Genomic DNA, 22,487 nt, shown 5'->3' on the forward strand with positions numbered 1-22,487 from the left:
CCCACACCGGCCAAACCTGGATGACGCTGGGCCAATTGTGTGCCGCCCTATGGGACTCTCAATCACTGCCGGTTGTGATAGATACAGCCTGGAGAGCAAAACTAAGATAGTGTTTTGTGTTCAGTTCCAAGAAGAATACTTGAACGGCAGTTTGTGGACTTCAAAGGTAAATTTGACTGTCGTAAAGAAGACGAAGTGTCCAAAACATGGACTGAGTGGTTGATTTATAACAATGTAATAACAATGTTGTGAACTCAAGTCAGTGCATTACAGTAACTGATATTATATATATGACCACTAGAGGGTAGTGTACCTCGAGGTTTAACCTACATACTACCCCCAAAGATTTTGTCTCCTTCTGTGCCGCCCCTCTCGATAACTTCCGCGTCAACTACATTCTAGTTTACTGTTGTTTTGACTTTATGCTTTTGAAGAAATGGTTCAGAAGACCGACGTGACTCTGGAAATGTAGCTACATTTTGCCTTGATATTTAAGTCTATTGGATTCATAAGGACCTGGATCATAAAATACATCTGGAAACCTTGAAGATTAAAGTAAGCACTGATCTGGCTGTCATTATACACTTTTGATTTCAACTTGCTAGCCAGTCATTTAGTAATAAATTAGCTGACGCATGGTCAGATTAACACTTACCGGCCAACTACATTTTCCACTTCAATTTCAGTACATGTACTAACTATAAAGTTTACAGCTATCTAGTGTCACTGCGTCATTTTGAGATAATAATAGCTAACTTCAATATACTTCAATCTTCACAGTAGAGAGAGTAATGTTAGCTACATAGACAGTACACTCAACTAGCAAGCTAGCTACATTGAAGACAGTCCTAGGTCTACATACAGTGCATTCGGGAAAGTATTCAGACCCTTTGACTTTTTCCACATTTTGTTACACTACAGCCTAAAATGGATTAAATTGTTTCCCCCCTCATCAATCTACACACAATACCCCATAATGACAAAGCAAAAAAAAGTTTTGACATTTTTGCAAATGTAAAAAAACAACAACTCATAAACAAATCAAATCCAAATGTATTTGTCACATGCGCCAAATACTTACCAACAATGCTGTTTTAAGAAAAATACCTACAAAAAATAAGAAATAAAAGTCACAAATAATTAAAGAGCAGCTGTAAAATAACAATAGCAAGGCTATATACACTTACATTTAAGTCATTCAGCAGACGCTCTTATCCAGAGCGACTTACAAATTGGTGCATTCACCTTATGACATCCAGTGGAACAGTCACTTTACAATAGTGCATCTAAATCTTAAAAGGGGGGGGGGTGAGAAGGATTACTTATCCTATCCTAGGTATTCCTTGAAGAGGTGGGGTTTCAGGTGTCTCCGGAAGGTGGTGATTGACTCCGCTGTCCTGGCGTTGTGAGGGAGTTTGTTCCACCATTGGGGGGCCAGAGCAGCGAACAGTTTTGACTGGGCTGAGCGGGAACTGTACTTCCTCAGTGGTAGGGAGGCGAGCAGGCCAGAGGTGGATGAACGCAGTGCCCTTGTTTGGGTGTAGGGCCTGATCAGAGCCTGGAGGTACTGAGGTGCCGTTCCCCTCACAGCTCCGTAGGCAAGCACCATGGTCTTGTAGCGGATGCGAGCTTCAACTGGAAGCCAGTGGAGAGAGCGGAGGAGCGGGGTGACGTGAGAGAACTTGGGACAGTTGAACACCAGACGGGCTGCGGCGTTCTGGATGAGTTGTAGGGGTTTAATGGCACAGGCAGGGAGCCCAGCCAACAGCGAGTTGCAGTAGTCCAGCCGCTTCCTGTGTGAGGCAGGGTCGTACTCTGCGGATGTTGTAGAGCATGAACCTACAGGAACGGGCCACCGCCTTGATGTTAGTTGAGAACGACAGGGTGTTGTCCAGGATCACTCCAAGGTTCTTAGCGCTCTGGGAGGAGGACACAATGGAGTTGTCAACCGTGATGGCGAGATCATGGAACGGGCAGTCCTTCCCCGGGAGGAAGAGCAGCTCCGTCTTGCCGAGGTTCAGCTTGAGGTGGTGATCCGTCATCCACACTGATATGTCTGCCAGACATGCAGAGATGCGATTCGCCACCTGGTCATCAGAAGGGCGAAAGGAGATATACAGGGGGTACCGGTACAGAGTCGTTGTGCAGGGGCCCCGGTTAGTCGATCATATGGCTTGGGGGTAGAAGCTGTTTAGAAGCCTCTTGGATCTAGACTTTGTACTTCGGTACTGCTTGCCGTGCGGTAGCAGAGAGAACAGTCTATGACTAAGGTGGCTGGAGTCTTTGACGATTTTTATGGCCTTCCTCTGACACCGCCTGGTATAGAGGTCCTGGATGGCAGGAAGCTTGGTGACACCGCCTGGTATAGAGGTCCTGGATGGCAGGAAGCTTGGCATACACACTACTCTCTGTAGTGCCTTGCGCTCGGAGGCCGAGCAGTTGCCATACCAGGCAGTGATGCAACCCGTCAGGATGCTCTCGATGGTGCAGCTGTAGAACCTTTTGAGGATCTGAGGACCCATGCAAAACATTTTCTGTCTCCTGAGGTGGAATAGGTTTTGTAGTGCCAAGGAACTTTGATGTGGACGCCAAGGAACTTGAAGCTCTCAACCTGCTCCACTTCAGCCCTGTCGATGAGAATGCGGGTGTGCTCGGTCCTCCTTTTCCTGTAATCCACAATCCTCTCCTTTATCTTGATCATGTTGAGGGAGAGGTTGTTGTTCTTGCACCACACGGTCAGGTCTCTGGCCTCCTCCCTATAGGCTGTCTCATCGTTGTCGGTGATCAGGCAGGTGATCACTGTTGTGTCATCTGCAAACTTAATGATGGTGTTGGAGTCGTGCCTGGCCCTGCAGTACTTCCGGCGCCGACAGAGATGGCCGCCTCGCTTCGCGTTCCTAGGAAACTATGCAGTTTTTTGTTTTTTTACGTGTTATTTCTTACATTAGTACCCCAGGTCATCTTAGGTTTCATTACATACAGTCGAGAAGAACTACTGAATATAAGATCAGCGTCAACTCACCATCAGTACGACCAAGAATATGTTTTCCGCGACGCGGATCCTGTGTTCTGCCTTACAAACAGGTCAACGGAATTGATGCCATGCAGCGACCCCAAAAAACGACTCCGTAAAAGAGGGAAACGTAGCGGTCTTCTGGTCAGACTCCGGACACGGGCACATCGTGCACCACTCCCTAGCATTCTTCTTGCCAATGTCCAGTCTCTTGACAACAAGGTTGATGAAATCCGAGCAAGGGTAGCATTCCAGAGGGACATCAGAGACTGTAACGTTCTCTGCTTCACGGAAACATGGCTCACTGGAGAGACGCAATCCGGGCGGTGCAGCCAACGGGTTTCTCCACGCATCGCACCGACAGAAACAAACATCTTTCTGGTAAGAAGAGTGGCGGGGCGTATGCCTCATGACTAACGAGACATGGTGTGATGAAAGAAACATACAGGAACTCAAATCCTTCTGTTCACCTGATTTAGAATTCCTCACAATCAAATGTAGAACGCATTATCTACCAAGAGAATTCTCTTCGATTATAATCACAGCCGTATATATCCCCCCAAGCAGACACATCGATGGCTCTGAACGAACTTTATTTAACTCTTTGCAAACTGGAAACCATTTATCCGGAGGCTGCATTCATTGTAGCTGGGGATTTTAACAAAGCTAATCTGAAAACAAGACTCCCTAAATTTTATCAGCATATCGATTGCGCAACCAGGGGTGGTAAAACCTTGGATCATTGTTACTCTAACTTCCGCGACGCATATAAGGCCCTGCCGCGCCCCCCTTTCGGAAAAGCTGACCACGCCTCCATTTTGTTGATCCCTGCCTACAGACAGAAACTTAAACAAGAGGCTCCCACGCTGAGTTCTGTCCAACGCTGGTCCGACCAAGCTGACTCCACACTCCAAGACTGCTTCCATCACGTGGACTGGGACATGTTTCGTATTGCGTCAGATAAAAATATTGACGAATACGCTGATTCGGTGTGCGAGTTCATTAGAACGTGCGTTGAAGATGTCTTTCCCATAGCAACGATAAAAACATTCCCTAACCAGAAACCGTGGATTGATGGCAGCATTCGCGTGAAACTGAAAGCGCGAACCACTGCTTTTAATCAGGGCAAGGTGTCTGGTAACATGACCGAATATAAACAATGCAGCTATTCCCTCCGCAAGGCTATTAAACAAGCTAAGCGTCAGTACAGAGACAAAGTAGAATCTCAATTCAACGGCTCAGACACAAGAGGCATGTGGCAGGGTCTACAGTCAATTACGGACTACAAGAAGAAACCCAGCCCAGTCACGGACCAGGATGTCTTGCTCCCAGGCAGACTAAATAACTTTTTTGCCCGCTTTGAGGACAATACAGTGCCACTGACACGGCCTGCAACGAAAACATGCGGTCTCTCCTTCACTGCATCCGAGGTGAGTAAGACATTTAAACGTGTTAACCCTCGCAAGGCTGCAGGCCCAGACGGCATCCCCAGCCGCGCCCTCAGAGCATGCGCAGACCAGCTGGCCGGTGTGTTTACGGACATATTCAATCAATCCCTATACCAGTCTGCTGTTCCCACATTCTTCAAGAGGGCCACCATTGTTCCTGTTCCCAAGAAAGCTAAGGTAACTGAGCTAAACGACTACCGCCCCGTAGCACTCACTTCCGTCATCATGAAGTGCTTTGAGAGACTAGTCAAGGACCATATCACCTCCACCCTACCTGACACCCTAGACCCACTCCAATTTGCTTACCGCCCAAATAGGTCCACAGACGATGCAATCTCAACCACACTGCACACTGCCCTAACCCACCTGGACAAGAGGAATACCTATGTGAGAATGCTGTTCATCGACTACAGCTCGGCATTCAACACCATAGTACCCTCCAAGCTCGTCATCAAGCTCGAGACCCTGGGTCTCGACCCCGCCCTGTGCAACTGGGTACTGGACTTCCTGACGGGCCGCCCCCAGGTGGTGAGGGTAGGCAACAACATCTCCTCCCCGCTGATCCTCAACACGGGGGCCCCACAAGGGTGCGTTCTGAGCCCTCTCCTGTACTCCCTGTTCACCCGCGCCTCCAACTCAATCATCAAGTTTGCGGACGACACAACAGTGGTAGGCTTGATTACCAACAACGACGAGACGGCCTACAGGGAGGAGGTGAGGGCCCTCGGAGTGTGGTGTCAGGAAAATAACCTCACACTCAACGTCAACAAAACTAAGGAGATGATTGTGGACTTCAGGAAACAGCAGAGGGAACACCCCCCTATCCACATCGATGGAACAGTAGTGGAGAGGGTAGCAAGTTTTAAGTTCCTCGGCATACACATCACAGACAAACTGAATTGGTCCACTCACACTGACAGCGTCGTGAAGAAGGCGGCTTGTCACCAAAAGCACTCACAAACTTCTACAGATGCACAATCGAGAGCATCCTGGCGGGCTGTATCACCGCCTGGTACGGCAACTGCTCCGCCCTCAACCGTAAGGCTCTCCAGAGGGTAGTGAGGTCTGCACAACGCATCACCGGGGGCAAACTACCTGCCCTCCAGGACACCTACACCACCCGATGTTACAGGAAGGCCATAAAGATCATCAAGGACATCAACCACCCGAGCCACTGCCTGTTCACCCCGCTATCATCCAGAAGGCGAGGTCAGTACAGGTGCATCAAAGCTGGGACCGAGAGACTGAAAAACAGCTTCTATCTCAAGGCCATCAGACTGTTAAACAGCCACCACTAACATTGAGTGGCTGCTGCAAACACACTGACATTGACACTGACCCAACTCCAGCCACTTTAATAATGGGAATTGATGGGAAATGATGTAAATATATCACTAGCCACTTTAAACAATGCTACCTTATATAATGTTACTTACCCTACATTATTCATCTCATATGCATACGTATATACTGTACTCTATATCATCGACTGCATCCTTATGTAATACATGTATCACTAGCCACTTTAACTATGCCACTTTGTTTACTTTGTCTACATACTCATCTCATATGTATATACTGTACTCGATACCATCTACTGTATGCTGCCCTGTACCATCACTCATTCATATATCCTTATGTACATATTCTTTATCCCCTTACACTGTGTATAAGACAGTAGTTTTGGAATTGTTAGTTAGATTACTTGTTGGTTATCACTGCATTGTCGGAACTAGAAGCACAAGCATTTCGCTACACTCGCATTAACATCTGCATGTGACAAATAAAATTTGATTTGATTTGAAAAGTCATGAGTGAACAGGGGGTACAGGAGGGGACTGAGCATGCACCCCTGAGGAGCCCCCGTGTTGAGGATCAGCGTGGCGGATGTGTTGTTACCTACCCTTACCACCTGGGGGCGTTCCGTCAGGAAGTCCAGGATCCAGTTGCAGAGGGACGTGTTTAGTCCCAGGGTCCTTAGCATAGTGATGAGCTTTGAGGGCACTATGGCGTTGAACGCTGAGCTGTAGTCAATGAATAGCATTCTCACATAGGTGTTCCTTTTGTACAGGTGTGAAAGGGCAGTGTGGAGTGCAATAGAGATTGCATCATCTGTGGATCTGTTGGGGCAGAATGCAAATTGGAGTGGGTCTAGGGTTTCTGGGATAATGGTGTTGATGTGAGCAATGGCTAGCTTTTCAAACTACTTCACGGCTACAGACGTTAGTGCTGCGGGTCAGCAGTCATTTAGGCAGGTTACCTTAGTGTTCTTGGGCACAGGGACTATGGTGGTCTGCTTGAAAAATGTTGGTATTACAGAATCAGACAGGGAGAGGTTGAAAATGTCAGTGAAGACACTTGCCAGTTGGTCAGAGCATGCTCGGTGTACACGTCCTGGTAATCCGTCTGGCCCTAAGGTCTTGTGAATGTTGACCTGTTTAAAGGGCTTACTCACATCGGCTGCAGAGATTTATATAAGTATTCAGAACCTTTACTCAGTACTTTGTTGAAGCACATTTGGCAGCGATTACAGCCTTGAGTCTTCTTGGGTATGACGCTGCATGCTTGGCACACCTGTATTTTGGGAGTTTCATCCTCTCAAGCTCTGTCAGGTTGTATGGGGAGTCGTTGCACAGCTATTTTCAGGTCTCTCCAGAGATGTTAGATCAGGTTCACTCAAAGACATTCAGAGACTTGTCCCGAAGCCACTCCTGCGTGGTCTTGGCCTTGTGCTTAGTGTTGTTGTCCTGTTGGAAGGTGAACCTATTCCCCAGTCTGAGGTCCTGAGCGCTCTGGAGCAGGTTTTCATCAAGGATCTCTCTGTACTTTGCTCGGTTCATCTTTCCCTTGATCCTGACTAGTCTCCCAGTCCCTGCCGCTGAAAAACATCCCCACAGCATGATGCTGCCACCACCATGCTTCACCGTAGGAATGGTGCCAGGTTTCCTCCAGAGGTGACCCTTGGCATTCAGGCCAAAAAGTTCAACCTTGGTTTCATCAGACCAGAGAATCTTGTTTCTCATGGTCTGAGAATCTTTGGGTGCCTTTTGGTAAACTCCAAGCGGGCTGTCATGTGCCTTTTACTGAGGAGTGGCTTCCGTCTGGCCACTCTACCATAAAGGCCTGATTGGTGGAGTGCTGCAGAGATGGTTGTCCTTCTGGAAGGTTCTCCGAGCTCCACAGAGGAACTCTGTAGAGCTCTGTCAGAGTGACCATCAGGTTATTGGTCACTTCCCTGACCAAGGCCCTTCTCCCCCGATTGCTCAGTTGGCTGGGCGGCCAGCTCTAGGAAGAGTCTTGGTGGTTCCAAACTTTTTCCATTTAAGAATGATGGAGGCCACTTTGTTCTTGGAGATCTTCAATGCTGCAGAATTGTTTTGTTACCCATCCCCAGATCTGTGCCTCAACACTATCCTGTCTCGGAGCTCTACGGACAATTCCTTCAACCTCATGGCTTGGTTTTTGCTCTGACTGCGCTGTCAACTGTGGGACTTTATATAGACAGGTGGACTCCAATCATGTTGTGGAAACATCTCAAGGATGATCAATGGAAACAGGATGCACCTGAGCTCAATTTCGAGTCTCATAACGAGTCTGAATACTTATGAATACTTATGTAAATAAGGTATTTCTGTTTTTGATTTTTATAAATTTGCAAACATTTAGAAAAACCTGTTTTTGCTTTGTCATTATGGAGGATTGTGTGTAGATTGATGAGGAACATTTATTATTTAATCCATTTTAGAATAAGGGGTCTGAATACTTTCCGAATGTACTGTATATCAGCCAACAATCCCAGCCCAGAGTTTACCATACTGTCCTTATTTATCTCTTTCTCCCCCAGAGTCTGAATGATGAGTACCCAGTCTGTCCCATTTGAGGAGGTGCGGAGGAGAGCTGAGTCCCTCCTATCCTCTTCAGGCTCTGCCCAGGTGGTAAAGGATGATGTCCAGGTCATGGCTAACATCCCCCTGTCCCTGTCTGACAAGTTTCACCACATCACAGCACAGACCATGGTGACAGAGAACATCACAGGGCACAGAAGGCAAGAGGTGAGGCATGTTTTGACATTCAACTGTATTCCTTGTTTCACATTATGTGCCTCCTTACCGTCTTCACATAGCGATGCTCTTTTTCTCCCTGTCCACAGGTCCTAGAGTCTTTGGGTCGGCTAATTAAAGCCTTGAATATCCTGGAGAAGTATGGCTGTAATCTGACCAGCCCCAGCAGGCCCAGGTACTGGCGGAGCGTCAAGCACAACAACCCCGTTTTCAGGACCACCGTGGACGAAATCAAGGTGAAGAGACAGACAGGCCTCTCTAAACCCTGTCAGGAACCCTATTCTTACAGTATAATGATTGACTTCCTTATGCGTAGTACAGATTACAGAGTCTGAAGGTCATCTCATCCATTGATTTCACTATGAATTGTCAGATGGTTGAAAAAGGGAGTGGATCAATAAGAGATGTTTAGAGTGCCTTAGTAAGTCACAGACCCACTGATATTAAAAGCATTTGAGTTGACTTTTTCACTCATTTCAGTCAATGGGCTGCTTTCTTTTCTACAGGGTGGCAAATCAGTCCTATTTCTTTACGGTTACACCAATCAGCAGCCAGACGGGCTCAGCTTCCCTGATGATGTCACACATCCAGACGTTGAGAAGGTTGCTGCGGTGACCATTGAGGTCATGATCCTGCGCATGGAAATGGACATGCTCATCAAGGTGTGAAATCTATTTTTACATTTGTGTCATTCTCAATTTGAATATGACCACAAAGACATGTTTCCATGTTTGCTCTGTTATGAGGTAATGTGTTGTGTTTTGCCTGTCAGGGTACACATGCTCACCCAGAAATGTACAGCAATATCCTCCCATCCCCTAATCTACAGAGGATAACCCAGGTCTGTGGTTCATCGGTTCGTCTGTTTCTACCTCTACCTCTTTCTGGTTTTAGTGTTGTCATGCTGACTAATGGCTATTTGACTCTCCTCAGGATGAACCAGAGATGATGTCTGATGTGGTGGTCATTCCACTAGGAGAGGAGCACGGGGACAGGGGGAAAGACCTTCAGCCACTATCTCCTCCACCCAAACATGCTACCAGTCCTGGACTAAGACATGTCCCCACCACTCCTACTGGTGAGACAAGCAGTCATTCCTTGTACCAGTCTACCTGTCACCTTGCTTTCTGCCTACCAGCATTTATGTCATCTGGCCAATGTGTTGTACTGTCAGCGGATGACAAACCCATTATTTATTCTTTCTTTCTCTCTCTCTTTCTCTCAAAGATGGGATGTGTGATTTGTGCGGTGCCACTCCCTCTCTCCTCTGCCCGGCCTGTGGTTCTCTTCCTTTCTGTCAGTCATGTGACCTCCTCTACCACCACCACCCGTCCAGAGCCAATCACAGGAGAGATAGAATACAGGGTAAGATATGGGTCATAGCTTAGATTTCTTTGAATATTCCATCCTATCAATATGTAAAGTAACACTGATCACCCCCCCCGTAGAGACCTGTATCCTCTGTGGTGTGTCCCAAGTCTCTGCCCATTGCTCGACCTGTTCTCAGAGGCTGTGTCTGGAGTGTGACAGACTGTACCATTCTCACCCTGACCGCGGGGGTCACAACAGGACAGTGGTTGCTAAACCAAAAAGAGCTTTAAGGTTAGAAATTAGGAAGGGTTAATATTTTACTCCACGCGCGTGTACGTACTCACTCACACCAAATCACTTCTTCTTCTAACTCGCATTTCTTCTCTTTTTCAGCCACTCTTTTTCCTTGTGGGAGTGTGCTCAGTGCACTACAGTCAACGAGGTGAAGGCCGTGCTGTGTGTGACCTGTGAACGACCCCGACTTGCCCTCGCCTCCCTTATAGTTCAGGAGGACCCTGGGCAACCGCCATCCAGCGCAGGTCACATTCCATATACACGGGTCAACTGATGAATAGTTTTCAAGTGACGTTCATTAAAACAACATGTCAGTCACCTATCCTATCCTGTTTGAGGTGTTCACGTCATCTGTGCCTCTATAGCATTGATAATACATCAGTAATGTCATTATACAGACATAGCTAGAAACTGAGCTAGATCAATACCAGGTTCTGTTTATCTAGTCTATCTGACCTCTCTCGTAGAATGGCAGTGTAAGAGCTGTACTGTCGTGAACCAGGGCAGCAGTATACTGTGTGAGGTGTGTGAGCGCCCCCGTCTGGCCACCCGTCCCTCTATCACGCCAGTACTCCCCAGTACTCCAGTACTCCCCAGTACTCCAGTACTCCCCAGTACTCCAGTACTCCCCAGTACTCCAGTACTCTCCATGCAAGGACCCACGTCAGATAACGGAACAGAGGTTTGACCCCCCAGTGGTTTAAATACTCTCTACAATTGGAATGCTCTGAGACATAATCATTCCAGCGTATCTTTTCTGTTTTAATCTTTCACTCCCCCCCTCCCATGCTGTCTCTCTCGCTCTTTAGTGGATGTGTCAGTTCTGCACCTATGTGAACTCTCAGCCTGTAGTGGTTTGTGAGATGTGCAACTTGCCGTGTAAAGATCCTGCAGGCACCAGCCTCAAGTCCCTCCCCCTGCAGTCTCCGATCAAAGACTTAGCCTCACCTTCTACACCCCAACTCCATCCCCAGATCCCTCCCAGGGTGAACATCGACATCAAGAGACAGAACCTGATGAGGGATGAAGGGCTGAAACTTGTCCATCAAATACGAGTAGGTGGAGTACAAATGGACACAATGTGAATTAAAATCAGATTAACTGCTACTATATTTTCTAACTTTTAACCTAATGTTCTTCCTCAGGAGGGAGAGAAAAATGGAGTGGGCCCAGAGGAGGTCTACGCAGCCCTTTGCGTTTCTGGAGGCAGCAACGTCAACCCCTGTGATTGGCTGAAATCAGAGCTGCCCCACCTACTGGATGAGATCTGTGCCATGGCGGCTTCGTCTGCTTTGCAGAACTACAAATCAGGGGTTTCTGGGCCGCAAGATAACACGGAGCGGGATGGAGGTTCGACAGAGCAGCAGAGTCCCAGTGTGCTGCTGGGTGAGGGGGTGCGGCTGTCCAGGGTTGAGGCCAAGCAGGCATGGCTGGCAGCAGGAGGCGACACTGAGAGAGCAGTCCGTCAGCTGCTCAGAGACAGAGAGGTCAAGGTGAGAACCAGACATGTCATCTGACCCAAATGGTCACTCTAGACAGATATGACTAAATACTTTTGATATCAACTCAAGTAAATCAAGATCTTAGAGTTTACTGAGTTTGTCTGTTTAAGCCTATATGCAAAGTACATCCACTGCAGTATCCAGTCCAACTGCGTCTGTCTCTGGTGTGTGTAGATGCGCGAGCTGCGTTCTCTGGGTTTCCGGGAGGCGTCCCAGTGTGAGGAGGCTCTGCGTCTGAGTGGAGGAGAGGTGCAGGGGGCTCTGTCCGTGCTGCAGCGGCCCCTCCTGGAGCCCTTCCACCAGCGCATCTGGAGCGACCAGCCAGTGGCCCCTATCGATGCAAAGAGCCCCGACAAACAGGTGTGTGTGTACACGAGAGCCAGCAGAACTCAATGAACTGCATTTTTCAAGACCACACACACAAAACAAATAACCTGATTGTTAATCACCATGAACCTACATTGTGTTACCTAAGCGGATGTGCAGGCGCCTGCTGGCATTGTACGAGCTGCCCAGCTGGGGGCGCTGTGAGCTGGCCCTGTCTCTACTCCAGGAGCCTGATGCCCAGTACTCCCTGGAGGACGTCATCCAGGCCGTCAAGGAGTCCCAGGACAGAGAGTTCCTCCGCCGCCTCCTCAACAAGGAGTGTCCCTGCTGCCTCAGCATCTTCCCCCACAGCAAGGTGGGCTGCTAGGGCTCTGTCTTTTTGCCTTGGGGTGGATGATGAGCTCTTATTACCTCCTCCCTGTATCTGTATTGCCTTGTCAGTCAATAGTCCTATGGACTTTAAATTGTTCCCTTTTGTCCTGTATGAATTCTCTGTACCTCTCAGATGCAGTCCCTGACCTCGTGTCAGTGCTCGGTGTGCCACGACTGTTTCACGCAGCACTTCACCATCGCTGTGAGAGACAAACACATCAGAGACATGGTGTGTCCCGTGTGCGCAGGACCAGACATCAACGACCCCGAGCACCTGGACAGCTACTTCTCCACCCTGGACATCCAGGTACATACTATAGAAAAAAAGATTTAGAGATACAAGGGAGGAAGGTTATTTTCTACATTTGACATTTTTACATTTAGCAGACACTCTTATTACAGTAGTGCATTCATCTTAAGATAGCTAGGTGGGACAACCACATCACAGGCATAGTAAGTACATTTTCCCTCAATAAAGTAGCTATCAGCAAAGTCAGTGCTAGTAGGGGGGAAAAGTTAAGTGTGAGTGTTAGTTGTTTTGTTTTTTTGTTGGGGGAGAGTGGTGCAGTGGGATTATTTAAGATACTCGTTGAGAGGTAGGGTTTTCAGATGTTTTGTGAAGATGGGCAGGGATTTATGAAGCTGGTTCTACCATTGGGGTGCCAGGAGAGAGAAGAGTTTGGACTGGGCTGAGCAGAGTACTTGGGTTGGGGTGTAGGGTTTGAACAGAGCCTGAAGGTAGGAAGGTGCTGTTCCATAGGTAAGCACCATGGTATTGTAGTGGACTCGAGCTTTGACTGGAAGACAGTGGCGTGGGCGGAGGAGCGGGGTGACATGGGAAAATTTGGGAAGGTTGAACACAAAGCGGGCTGCATCGTTCTGGAGAAATTGCAGGGGCCTGATGGCACCAACGGGGAGCCCAGGCACCGAGTTGCAGTAGTCCAGACGAGAGATGACAAGTGCTTGGATTAGGACCTGCATCGCTTCCTGTGTGAGGTAGGGTTGTGCTCTACAGATGTTGTAGAGCATAAACCTGCAGGAGCGAGTCACAGCGTTGCAGAGAACAACAGGGTGTTGTCCAGGGTCAAGCCAAGGTTTTTTGCACTCCGGAAGGGAGAGGCCTTGGAGCGGGCAGGCCTTCCCCGGGAGGAAGAGCAGCTCCATTTTGTCGAGGTTGAGCTTGAGGTAGCGGGCCGACATCCAAGCTGAGATATTTGCTAGGCATGCAGAGAGGAGGACTGCCGTGAGATTAGTCGGCAAACAGCCTCTAGTATAGATGAGGTCAAGCGTATTGCCTGCCACATGAGGGGGGGGTTGGGAAAGGGTGAGGTCAAAAGAGGTAAGGAAGGGAAAGAAATTAATCAAAGACAGACGTCGGGAGGTTGAAGTCACCCAGTACCAAGAACGGTGAGCCATCTTCAGGAAAATAGTTTATCAAGGTGTCAAGCTCATTGAGGAACTCTCTAAGGGCACCTGGTGGGCAATACAGTAGATGACAATAATCTTACACTTGAGTGGACAAGTGACAGTGACAGCATATAATTCAAATAAGGAGATGGACAAGTGAGAGATGGAGAAAAGAGAAAATCTCTATTTAGGATGAATGAGTAGCCTTGTGCCACCATCGCAACGACCAGATTCTGTCAGGCTATGAGAGAAAACATAGTCAGATGAAGAGAGAGCAGCTGGAGTAGCAGTGTTCACTGTGGTGATGTTTCCATCAGGACCAAAAAGTCTAGGGACTGAATAAAGGGCAGCATAGGCTGAGATTAACTTGGTGATCTTTACCGCAGATCAGCAGTTTCAAACGCTGCCGGAAACCAGGAATTCCACATGGGTTGTGTGCGCAGGGTACACTAAATTAGAAGGGCTGCAGCCAAGGGATGGGGAGAGTCTGTAAAACCTACAGGGAGAGGAGCAAACTGGGATAGAAAACACATAGTTGCCAAAACTACAAAATTGTTTTGCTGACGACAGCGAATTTTGAATGATGACCAAAACAACAGTCACAAATTGCCCTGCCCCTTCATCCTGGTTGATGTGTCAACAATCATCTGCTAGTTATGAGCAGTGAGCAGTTCACACACCAAGTAGGCTACTGGGGAGAGGCAGCACCTAAAGTAGATGGCCCGAGCTAGCAAAAAAAAACAGTACTAGACAGCAACATATTAAAGGGATACTTGATGCCCTTTAACTACTTCCACATAGTCAGGTGAATTTGTGGATACTGTGTCCAGTATGAATGAAGTTGGAGGTAGTTTCGCTAGACAATGCACTGGAAGTCTATGGGAATCTGCAAGCATGCTAGTACAGTTGAAGTCTGAAGTTTACATACACCTTAGCCAAATACATTTAAACTCAGTTTTTCACAATTCCTGACATTTAATCCTAGTAAAGAACCCTGTTTTAGGTGAGTTAGGATCACCACTTTATTTTAAGAATGTGAAATGTCAGAATAATAGTAGTGAGAATGATTTATTTCAGCTTTTATTTCTTTCATCACATTCCCAGTGGGTCAGAAGTTTACATACACTCAATTAGTATTTGGTAGCATTGACTTTAAATGGTTTAATTTGGGTCAAACGTTTCAGGTAGCCTTCCACAAGCTTCCCACAATAAGTTGGGTGAATTTTGGCCCATTTCTCCTGACAGAGCTGGTGTAACTGAGTCAGGTTTGTTGGCCTCCTTGCTCACACACGCTTTTTCAGTTCTGCCTACAAATGTTCTATGGAATTGAGGACAGGGCTTTGTGATGGTCACTCCAATACCTTGACTTTGTTGTCCTTAAGCCATTTTGCCACAACTTTGGAAGTATGCTTGGGGTCATTGTCCATTTGGAAGACCCATTTGCGACCAAGCTTTAACTTTCTGACTGATGTCTTGAGATGTTGCTTCAATATATCCATGTAATTTTCCTATCTCATGATGCCATCTATTTTGTGAAGTGCACCAGTCCCTCCTGCAGCAAAGCACCTCCACAACACGATGCTGCCACTCACCTGCTTCAAGGTTGGGATGGTGTTCTTTGGCTTGCAAGCCTCCCCCTTTTTCCTCCAAACAATGATTATTATGGCCAAACAGTTCTATTTTTGTTTCATCAGACCAGAGGACATTTCTCCAAAAAGTACAATCTTTGTCCCCATGTGCAGTTGCAAACCATAGTCTGGCTTTTTTATGGTGGTTTTAGAACAGTGGCGTCTTCCTTGCTGAGCAGCCTTTCAGGTTATGTCGATATAGGACTGGTTTTACTGTGGATATAGATACTTTTGTACCTGTTTCCTTCAGCATCTTCACAAGGTCCTTTGCTGTTGTTCTGGAATTGATTTGCACATTTCACACCAAAGTACGTTAATCTCTAGGACACAGAACACGTCTCCTTCCTGAGCGGTATGATGGCTGCGTGGTCCCATGGTGTTTATACTTGCGTACTATTGTTTGTACAGATGAACATGGTACCTTCAGGCGTTTGGGAATTGCTCCCAAGGATGAACCAGACTTGTGGGTGTCTACAATTTTTTTTCTGAGGTCTTGGCTGATTTCTTTTGATTTTCCAATGATGTCAAGCAAAGAGGCACTGAGTTTGAAGGTAGGCTTTGAAATACATCCACGGGTACACCTCCAATTGGCTCAAATGTTGTCAGTTAGCCTATCAGCAGCTAGCCATGGAATAATTTTCTGGAATTTTCCAATCTGTTTAAAGGCACAGTCAACTTAGTGTATGTAAACTTGTGACCCACTGGAATTGTGATACAGTGAATTTTAAGTGACATTATCTGTCTGTAAACAATTGTTGGAAAAATGACTTGAGTCATGCACAAAGTAGATGTCCTAACTGACTTGCCAAAACTATAGTTTGCTAACAAGACATTTGTGGAGTGTATGTAAACTTCCGACTTCAACTGTATATATCCATAGACTTCCAGCCATTGTGCTAATGCTAGTTGGCATTGGCTCTTGAAACGACTTCTTCTTCCTTTATACTGGACACAGAGACATACAAGTGGTATCCACAAATTCATCTGACTCTGGGGAAGTAGATAGATGGCCTCATTTTCAAAATCCCAAAGTATCAATTTAAGACAAAAAAAATCCCTGTTTGACATTTCTGGAATTTTGCAACCCTATTAGGGATATAGGCAGATGGAAATGGGGAGATCATGTGTTGCTAAAGCTTGTGCAATTATATGGTTATTACATAGTTATTGATGTTGTGTGTTTAGCTGCGAGACTGTCTGGATCGTGAGGTGTACGAGCTCTTCCACAAGAAGCTGACGGAGCATGCTCTGATGAAGGACCCCATGTTCCTGTGGTGTTGTCACGTGAGTGGGTTTCTAACCATCTCCATCACATATAAAGTTACTTCTCTACTGAACTTTTCACCCACCCACCCCTCTCTTCTCCTCCCTCCTCAGTGCACCTTTGGGTTTATCTATGATGGGAACCAGTTCAAAGTCACCTGTCCCACGTGTATGAAGAGCTTTTGCAACCAATGCAAAAAGCCTGTAAGTACAAAAGATGCATGTTGCTGCCTTGCCTGCCATCTATTGTGTCATTTCATAGCTACATGTATGTGGAACCTAAATAATGATGCCTGTCTCTCTCTCTCCATCTTTCTTTCTCCTTCTCCCCATCTCTCTCACGCTCTCTCGCCCCCCTCCCCCTCTCTCTCTGTGTCAGTGGGAAGCTCAGCACCAGGATGTATCCTGTGAGCAGTTCCAGTTGTGGAAGAGAGAGAACGACCCTGACTACCAGAGACAGGGGCTGGCCGGGTTCCTGCGGGACAACGGCATCAGTGAGTCAGTCAGCCTAAACAGCCTGCAGTTATTGGCCCATATTCACAAAGAGTTTTAGAGTAGGTGCTGATCTAGGATAAGATTTCCCTTTTAGATTACAATAAATAAGATTATATGGACAGACAGGACCTGATCCTAGATCACACAATGCCATCTCACCACCATCATCATTATTATAACACCATGATGTGGTCCTTCTTCTCATCTCTCTCCATAGCCTGTCCTCACTGCAGGTTCCAGTATGCCTTGACCAAAGGGGGCTGCATGCACTTCAGCTGCTCCCAATGCAGATACCAGTTCTGCAGTGGCTGTAACAATCCCTTCCACACTGTAAGTCACGCACAGGGATATTATCTAGGACAGTGGTTCCCATCCTTTTTTGGTTACTTGTACCACCAACTGAATTGTGCTCTGCCCGGAGTACCTTTCAAGTAACCCTGTGCATTTTACCAGTAGGCCTATGGTCTCATGAATCTTCTCAAGTACCCCCTGGTTAGGAACCACTGATCTAGTACAGAATGTCTTACTAAATGGATTCAGTAAGAGGGAAGGATCTCTCTTTCTGTCAGGGCTTTCTCATTCTCCATCCTCATGTCTGTTTCCTTTCTCTCTTTCTCACCCCTTTCCCTCCCTCCACTTCTCTCTGTCAGACGGCGTGTAAGACAATCCAGTGTAAAATCACAGGTCTCCATGCTCATCACCCACGAGACTGTCTCTTCTACCTCAGGGACTGGGAGCCTGTCAGACTACAGGCCCTGCTGCAGGTACAGAGACAAGAAATGTTCTGGGAACGTTACAGGGGAAATGTTTGGGGAACGTTACAGGGCTGTCATTTCAATGTTATGTTTCTGAGGTGAGGTGTTTGTATTTTGTCCACAGAGGAATGCTGTTGTGTTCAACACAGACCCCCCTAATGGGAATCAGACTGGTGAGAGTAACCTCCTGTTTATCCTCACTTACAGTGCATTCAGAAAGTATTCAGACCCCTTGACCCCTTTTCCACATTTTGTTACATTACAGCCTTATTCTAAAATCTATTTTTGTTCCCCTCATCAATCTACACACAATGCCCCATAATGAAAAATCTGATTTCTTTTGCAAATTCATTAAAAATGTAAATATCACATTTACATGAGCATTCAGAACTTTTACTCAGTACTTTGTTGAAGGCAATGATTACAGCCTCAAGTATGATGCTACAAATCAAATCAAATGTATTTATATAGCCCTTCGTACATCAGCTGATATCTCAAAGTGCTGTACAGAAACCCAGCCTAAAACCCCAAACAGCAAGCAATGCAGGTGTAGAAGCACAGTGGCTAGGAAAAACTCCCTAGAAAGGCCAAAACCTAGGAAGAAACCTAGAGAGGAACCAGGCTATGTGGGGTGGCCAGTCCTCTTCTGGCTGTGCCGGGTGGAGATTATAACAGAACATGGCCAAGATGTTCAAATGTTCATAAATGACCAGCATGGTCAAATAATAGTAAGGCAGAACAGTTGAAACTGGAGCAGCAGCACAGTCAGGTGGACTGGGGACAGCAAGGAGTCATCATGTCAGGTAGTCCTGGGGCATGGTCCTAGGGCTCAGGTCCTCCGAGAGAGAGAAAGAAAGAAGGAGAGAATTAGAGAACGCACACTTAAGATTCACACAGGACACCAAATAGGACAGGAGAAGTACTCCAGATATAACAAACTGACCCTAGCCCCCCGACACAAACTACTGCAGCATAAGTACTGGAGGTTGAGACAGGAGGGGTCAGGAGACACTGTGGCCCCATACAAGCTTGGCACACTTGTATTTGGAGAGTTTCTCACATTCTTCTCTGCAGATCCTTTCAAGCTCTGTCAGGTTGGATGGGGAGCATCGCTGCACAGCTATTTTCAGGTCTCTCCAGAGATGTTAGATCGGGTTCAAGTCCGGCCTCTAGCTGGGCCACTCAAGGACATTCAAAGACTTGTCCTGAAGCCACTCCTGCGTTTTCTTGGCTATGTGCTTATGGTTGTTATCCTGTTGGAAGGTAAACCTTTGCCCCAGTCTAAGGACCTGAGCGCCCTGGAGCAGGTTTTTTATCAAGGAAACCTCTGTACTCCGTACATCTTTCCCTTGATCCTGACTAGTCTCCAAGTCCCTGCCACTGAAAAACATCCCCACAGCATGATGCTGCCTCCACCATGCTTCACCGTAGGGATGGTGCCAGGTTTCTTCCAGATGTGACGCTTGGCATTCAGGCCAAACAGTTCAATCTTAGTTTCATCCGACCAGAGAATCTTATTTCTCATGATCTGAGAGTCCTTTTGGCAAACTCCAACCAGGCTGTCATGTGCCTTTTACTGAGGAGTGGCTTCCATCTGGCCTTCTCCCCTGATTGCTCAGTTTGGCAGGGCAGCCAGCTCTAGGAAGAGTCTTGGTGGTTCCAAACTTCCTCCATTTAAGAACGATGGAGGCCATTGTATTCTTAGGGACCTTCAATGCTGCATAAATGTTTTGGTACCCTTCCCCAGATCTGTGACTTGACACTATCCTGTTCTCGGAGCTTTACGTACAATTCCTTCAACCTCATGGCTTGGTTTTTGCTCTGACATGCACTGTCAACTGTGGGACCTTTATATAGACAGGTGTGTGCTTTTCTAAGTCATGTCCAATCAATTGAATTTACCACAGGTGTGTCTAATTAAGTTGGAGAAACATTTCAAGGATGATCGATGGAAACAGGATTCACCTGAGCTCAATTTTGAGTATCATAGCAAAGGGTCTGAATACTTATTTACATAAGGTTTCTGTTTTTTATTTTTTATAAATGTGCAAAAATGGCTAAAATCCTGTTTTTGCTTTGCCATAATGGGGTATTATGTGTAGATTGATGAGGAAAATGTTTTATTTAATCCATTTTAGAATAAGGTTGTAACGTAACAAAATGTGGATAAAGTCAAGGGGTCTGAATACTTTCAGAATGCACTGTATGTGAGAACTTTAGTATTTTTTTCTCTTTCTGCCCATACTTTCAATTTATCTTTCTGTGACTCAGACGCATGTGGAGTGATGGAGCAGAAGGATGAGGGAGGTCAGCAGATTGACTCACCCTGTGGAGTCCAAACTCAGCCAGGAGAAGCTGGACTCTGCGAGTGAGTCACACACACAAAATACCTAATTGTTTATTATTTGTGCACTACCACACACATATCCTGTGGGTTTAATTGTATTGAAGACATGCCATGAAGTTCATGATATTCACTTTTAAACCTTTTTTGGCTGTTAGGCTGTTCTTGCTTTGTCTCCGTTTGTGGCCATTGTTCTCACTATGTCTGTCTCTGTGTGGCCATTGCAGTAAACACTACAGAGAGTACCTGGTTAGTCTCATTAACGGACACACCCTGGATCCCGCTCTTGTCTATGACCAACAAGAGGTGACAGTTGCCTGCAGGAGGTACCAGGTGGAGGAGCAACAAGGGGAGGGGGAGGACGACCGGGTGTACCAGGATCGACTGCTGAAGGTCAGTCATCCATCACTCAGTTAGGCTTGTGGCCTCGCTGGAAGTTTGCACTAAATAGTTTCAATCTTCATTTTGATGTCGTGTTTTTGTTGTGGTTCAGATTGTGTGAAAGTGTATACAACTCTTTCTTTACAGAAACTGATGGAAGTTCCACTTGGAGAAAGGGTTCCTCGGATGAGATGAAAACTGGTTAATAAAATATTTTAAATCATTCTAAGGAAAGTACAGGTATCCTATTTGCAAACAGCATGAAGTGAAGGAGTCAGGTTTCAAACCTCCCACCACATAGCATTACCAACCAACCAACCAACCTGCTATATTCACATGCTTCATTAGATTTGACATCTACAGTTACCAGTATCAAAATGCCTCTCTGTAAGGATACAGTTGCAAAGACAGGCTAATCAACAACCGTCTTTCTTGTTTATTTTTTATTAAAGATTGAAAATATATTTTATATGTCACTAAACAATTTAAGAAATAATCAGGTGTTTGTCAACTTACACATGACAGTCCATATTGTGAGATATTTTCAAAGTGTAAATGCAGGGTATACCATGTAATAAATAGGCTACTCATGCAATAAAGTATTTTATTGATTTGAAAATTACTTATGACAGATCTCATTTTTCTATTCTCAATTGCTGTCTCTGGGGGTGCGTTCCAAACACGTAAAGTCCACTTACCCTCACCTATTGCCCTTGGGGGAATCCCCGCAGCCATGTTTGCCGTCAGTCCAAACAATTAGCCAAGCAAGGGAAGTTGACAATGTAAGACCCTCAGCCCTCGTTTGTGATCGAGTGTGCAATTCCGTTATCTCCGAGGCCTGAAACACCCCATAATTAAATTTGTGATGATTGAACATCAGCTAAGAAAAGTCAGACTAAACTTTACTCTCATATTGATGTTAGTTGTCAAAATAAGTGTAAGTAAAAACAATTGTAAATCATTTAGAAATTGTGCTACTGTAACGGCGTTCTTCGTTTGTCGAAAGAGAGTCGGACCGAAATGCAGCGTGGTTGTTACTCATGTTCTTTAATGAATGAAATGACGATACATGAAAATTACGTAATATACAAAATACAAAACAACAAACGGAACGTGAAACCTATTACAGCCTATCTGGTGAACACTACACCGAGACAGGAACAATCACCCACGAAATACAAAGAGATACACAGACTACCTAAATACGGTTCCCAATCAGAGACAACGAGAATCACCTGACTCTGATTGAGAACCGCCTCAGGCAGCCAAGCCTATGCAACACCCCTACTTAGCCGTAATCCCAATAATACAACAACCCCAATACGAACCACAACATATAAACTCATGTCACACCCTGGCCTGACCAAACATATAACGAAAACACAAAATACAATGACCAAGGCGTGACAGCTACTAAGGCACATGACGGCACTAACATGTTTGGTAAAGGTTGTGATGCTTTTGTTTGGTTAGCTTTTGGAAACGTTAGCTAGCGCATACCTGCGGATGGCTAGTATTCCATGTCTGCGGATGCGTAGTCTTCTAGCCAAGATATAGCCCAGATATGAAATGCAACCATAATGGACTGTAGCGCATATACAGGACACACAACCGCTACCGGTGGTTCCATGATGACAGAAATCCGTGGGACGAACGAGTGACGAATTTCCGGGCAAGGGCGGCCCATTTAAAATGAATCCATTCTTCCCTCACACCTTGCCCTGCAAGTGTCAACTCATCATGTGACATGATACGTCATCTTCTTTGGTGGGGTTTATCGGTAGTTGGCATTCAACGTTATGGTGCATTACCGCCACCTACTGTACTGTAGTGTGGGCCAGCGTCAGGGGGAAACTAAATCCTAACTGCCCACTCCGTTGCTCTAA

General features: G+C 46.3%; 1 protein-coding gene across 1 annotated transcript; it reads left to right on the plus strand.

The window, feature by feature from the left end:
• The first annotated feature begins 366 nt into the window (after positions 1–366).
• Positions 367–21,223, plus strand: LOC118370239 (E3 ubiquitin-protein ligase RNF31-like). Its single transcript, XM_035755164.2, has 24 exons — positions 367–555; positions 8,306–8,513; positions 8,612–8,758; positions 9,029–9,184; positions 9,295–9,363; positions 9,456–9,600; positions 9,750–9,887; positions 9,971–10,124; positions 10,227–10,372; positions 10,595–10,809; positions 10,937–11,182; positions 11,273–11,620; positions 11,804–11,989; positions 12,105–12,311; positions 12,462–12,635; positions 16,549–16,647; positions 16,741–16,830; positions 17,006–17,120; positions 17,339–17,451; positions 17,772–17,885; positions 18,001–18,049; positions 20,148–20,244; positions 20,448–20,613; positions 20,749–21,223. Exons 2-24 carry the CDS (start codon positions 8,313–8,315, stop codon positions 20,794–20,796), a joined length of 3,423 nt encoding a protein of 1,140 aa, XP_035611057.2. The 5' UTR covers positions 367–555; positions 8,306–8,312; the 3' UTR covers positions 20,797–21,223.
• The last annotated feature ends 1,264 nt before the right edge of the window (positions 21,224–22,487 follow it).

This window comes from Oncorhynchus keta, chromosome 4 (genome assembly GCF_023373465.1).
Source record: "Oncorhynchus keta strain PuntledgeMale-10-30-2019 chromosome 4, Oket_V2, whole genome shotgun sequence".
NCBI lineage: Eukaryota > Metazoa > Chordata > Actinopteri > Salmoniformes > Salmonidae > Oncorhynchus > Oncorhynchus keta.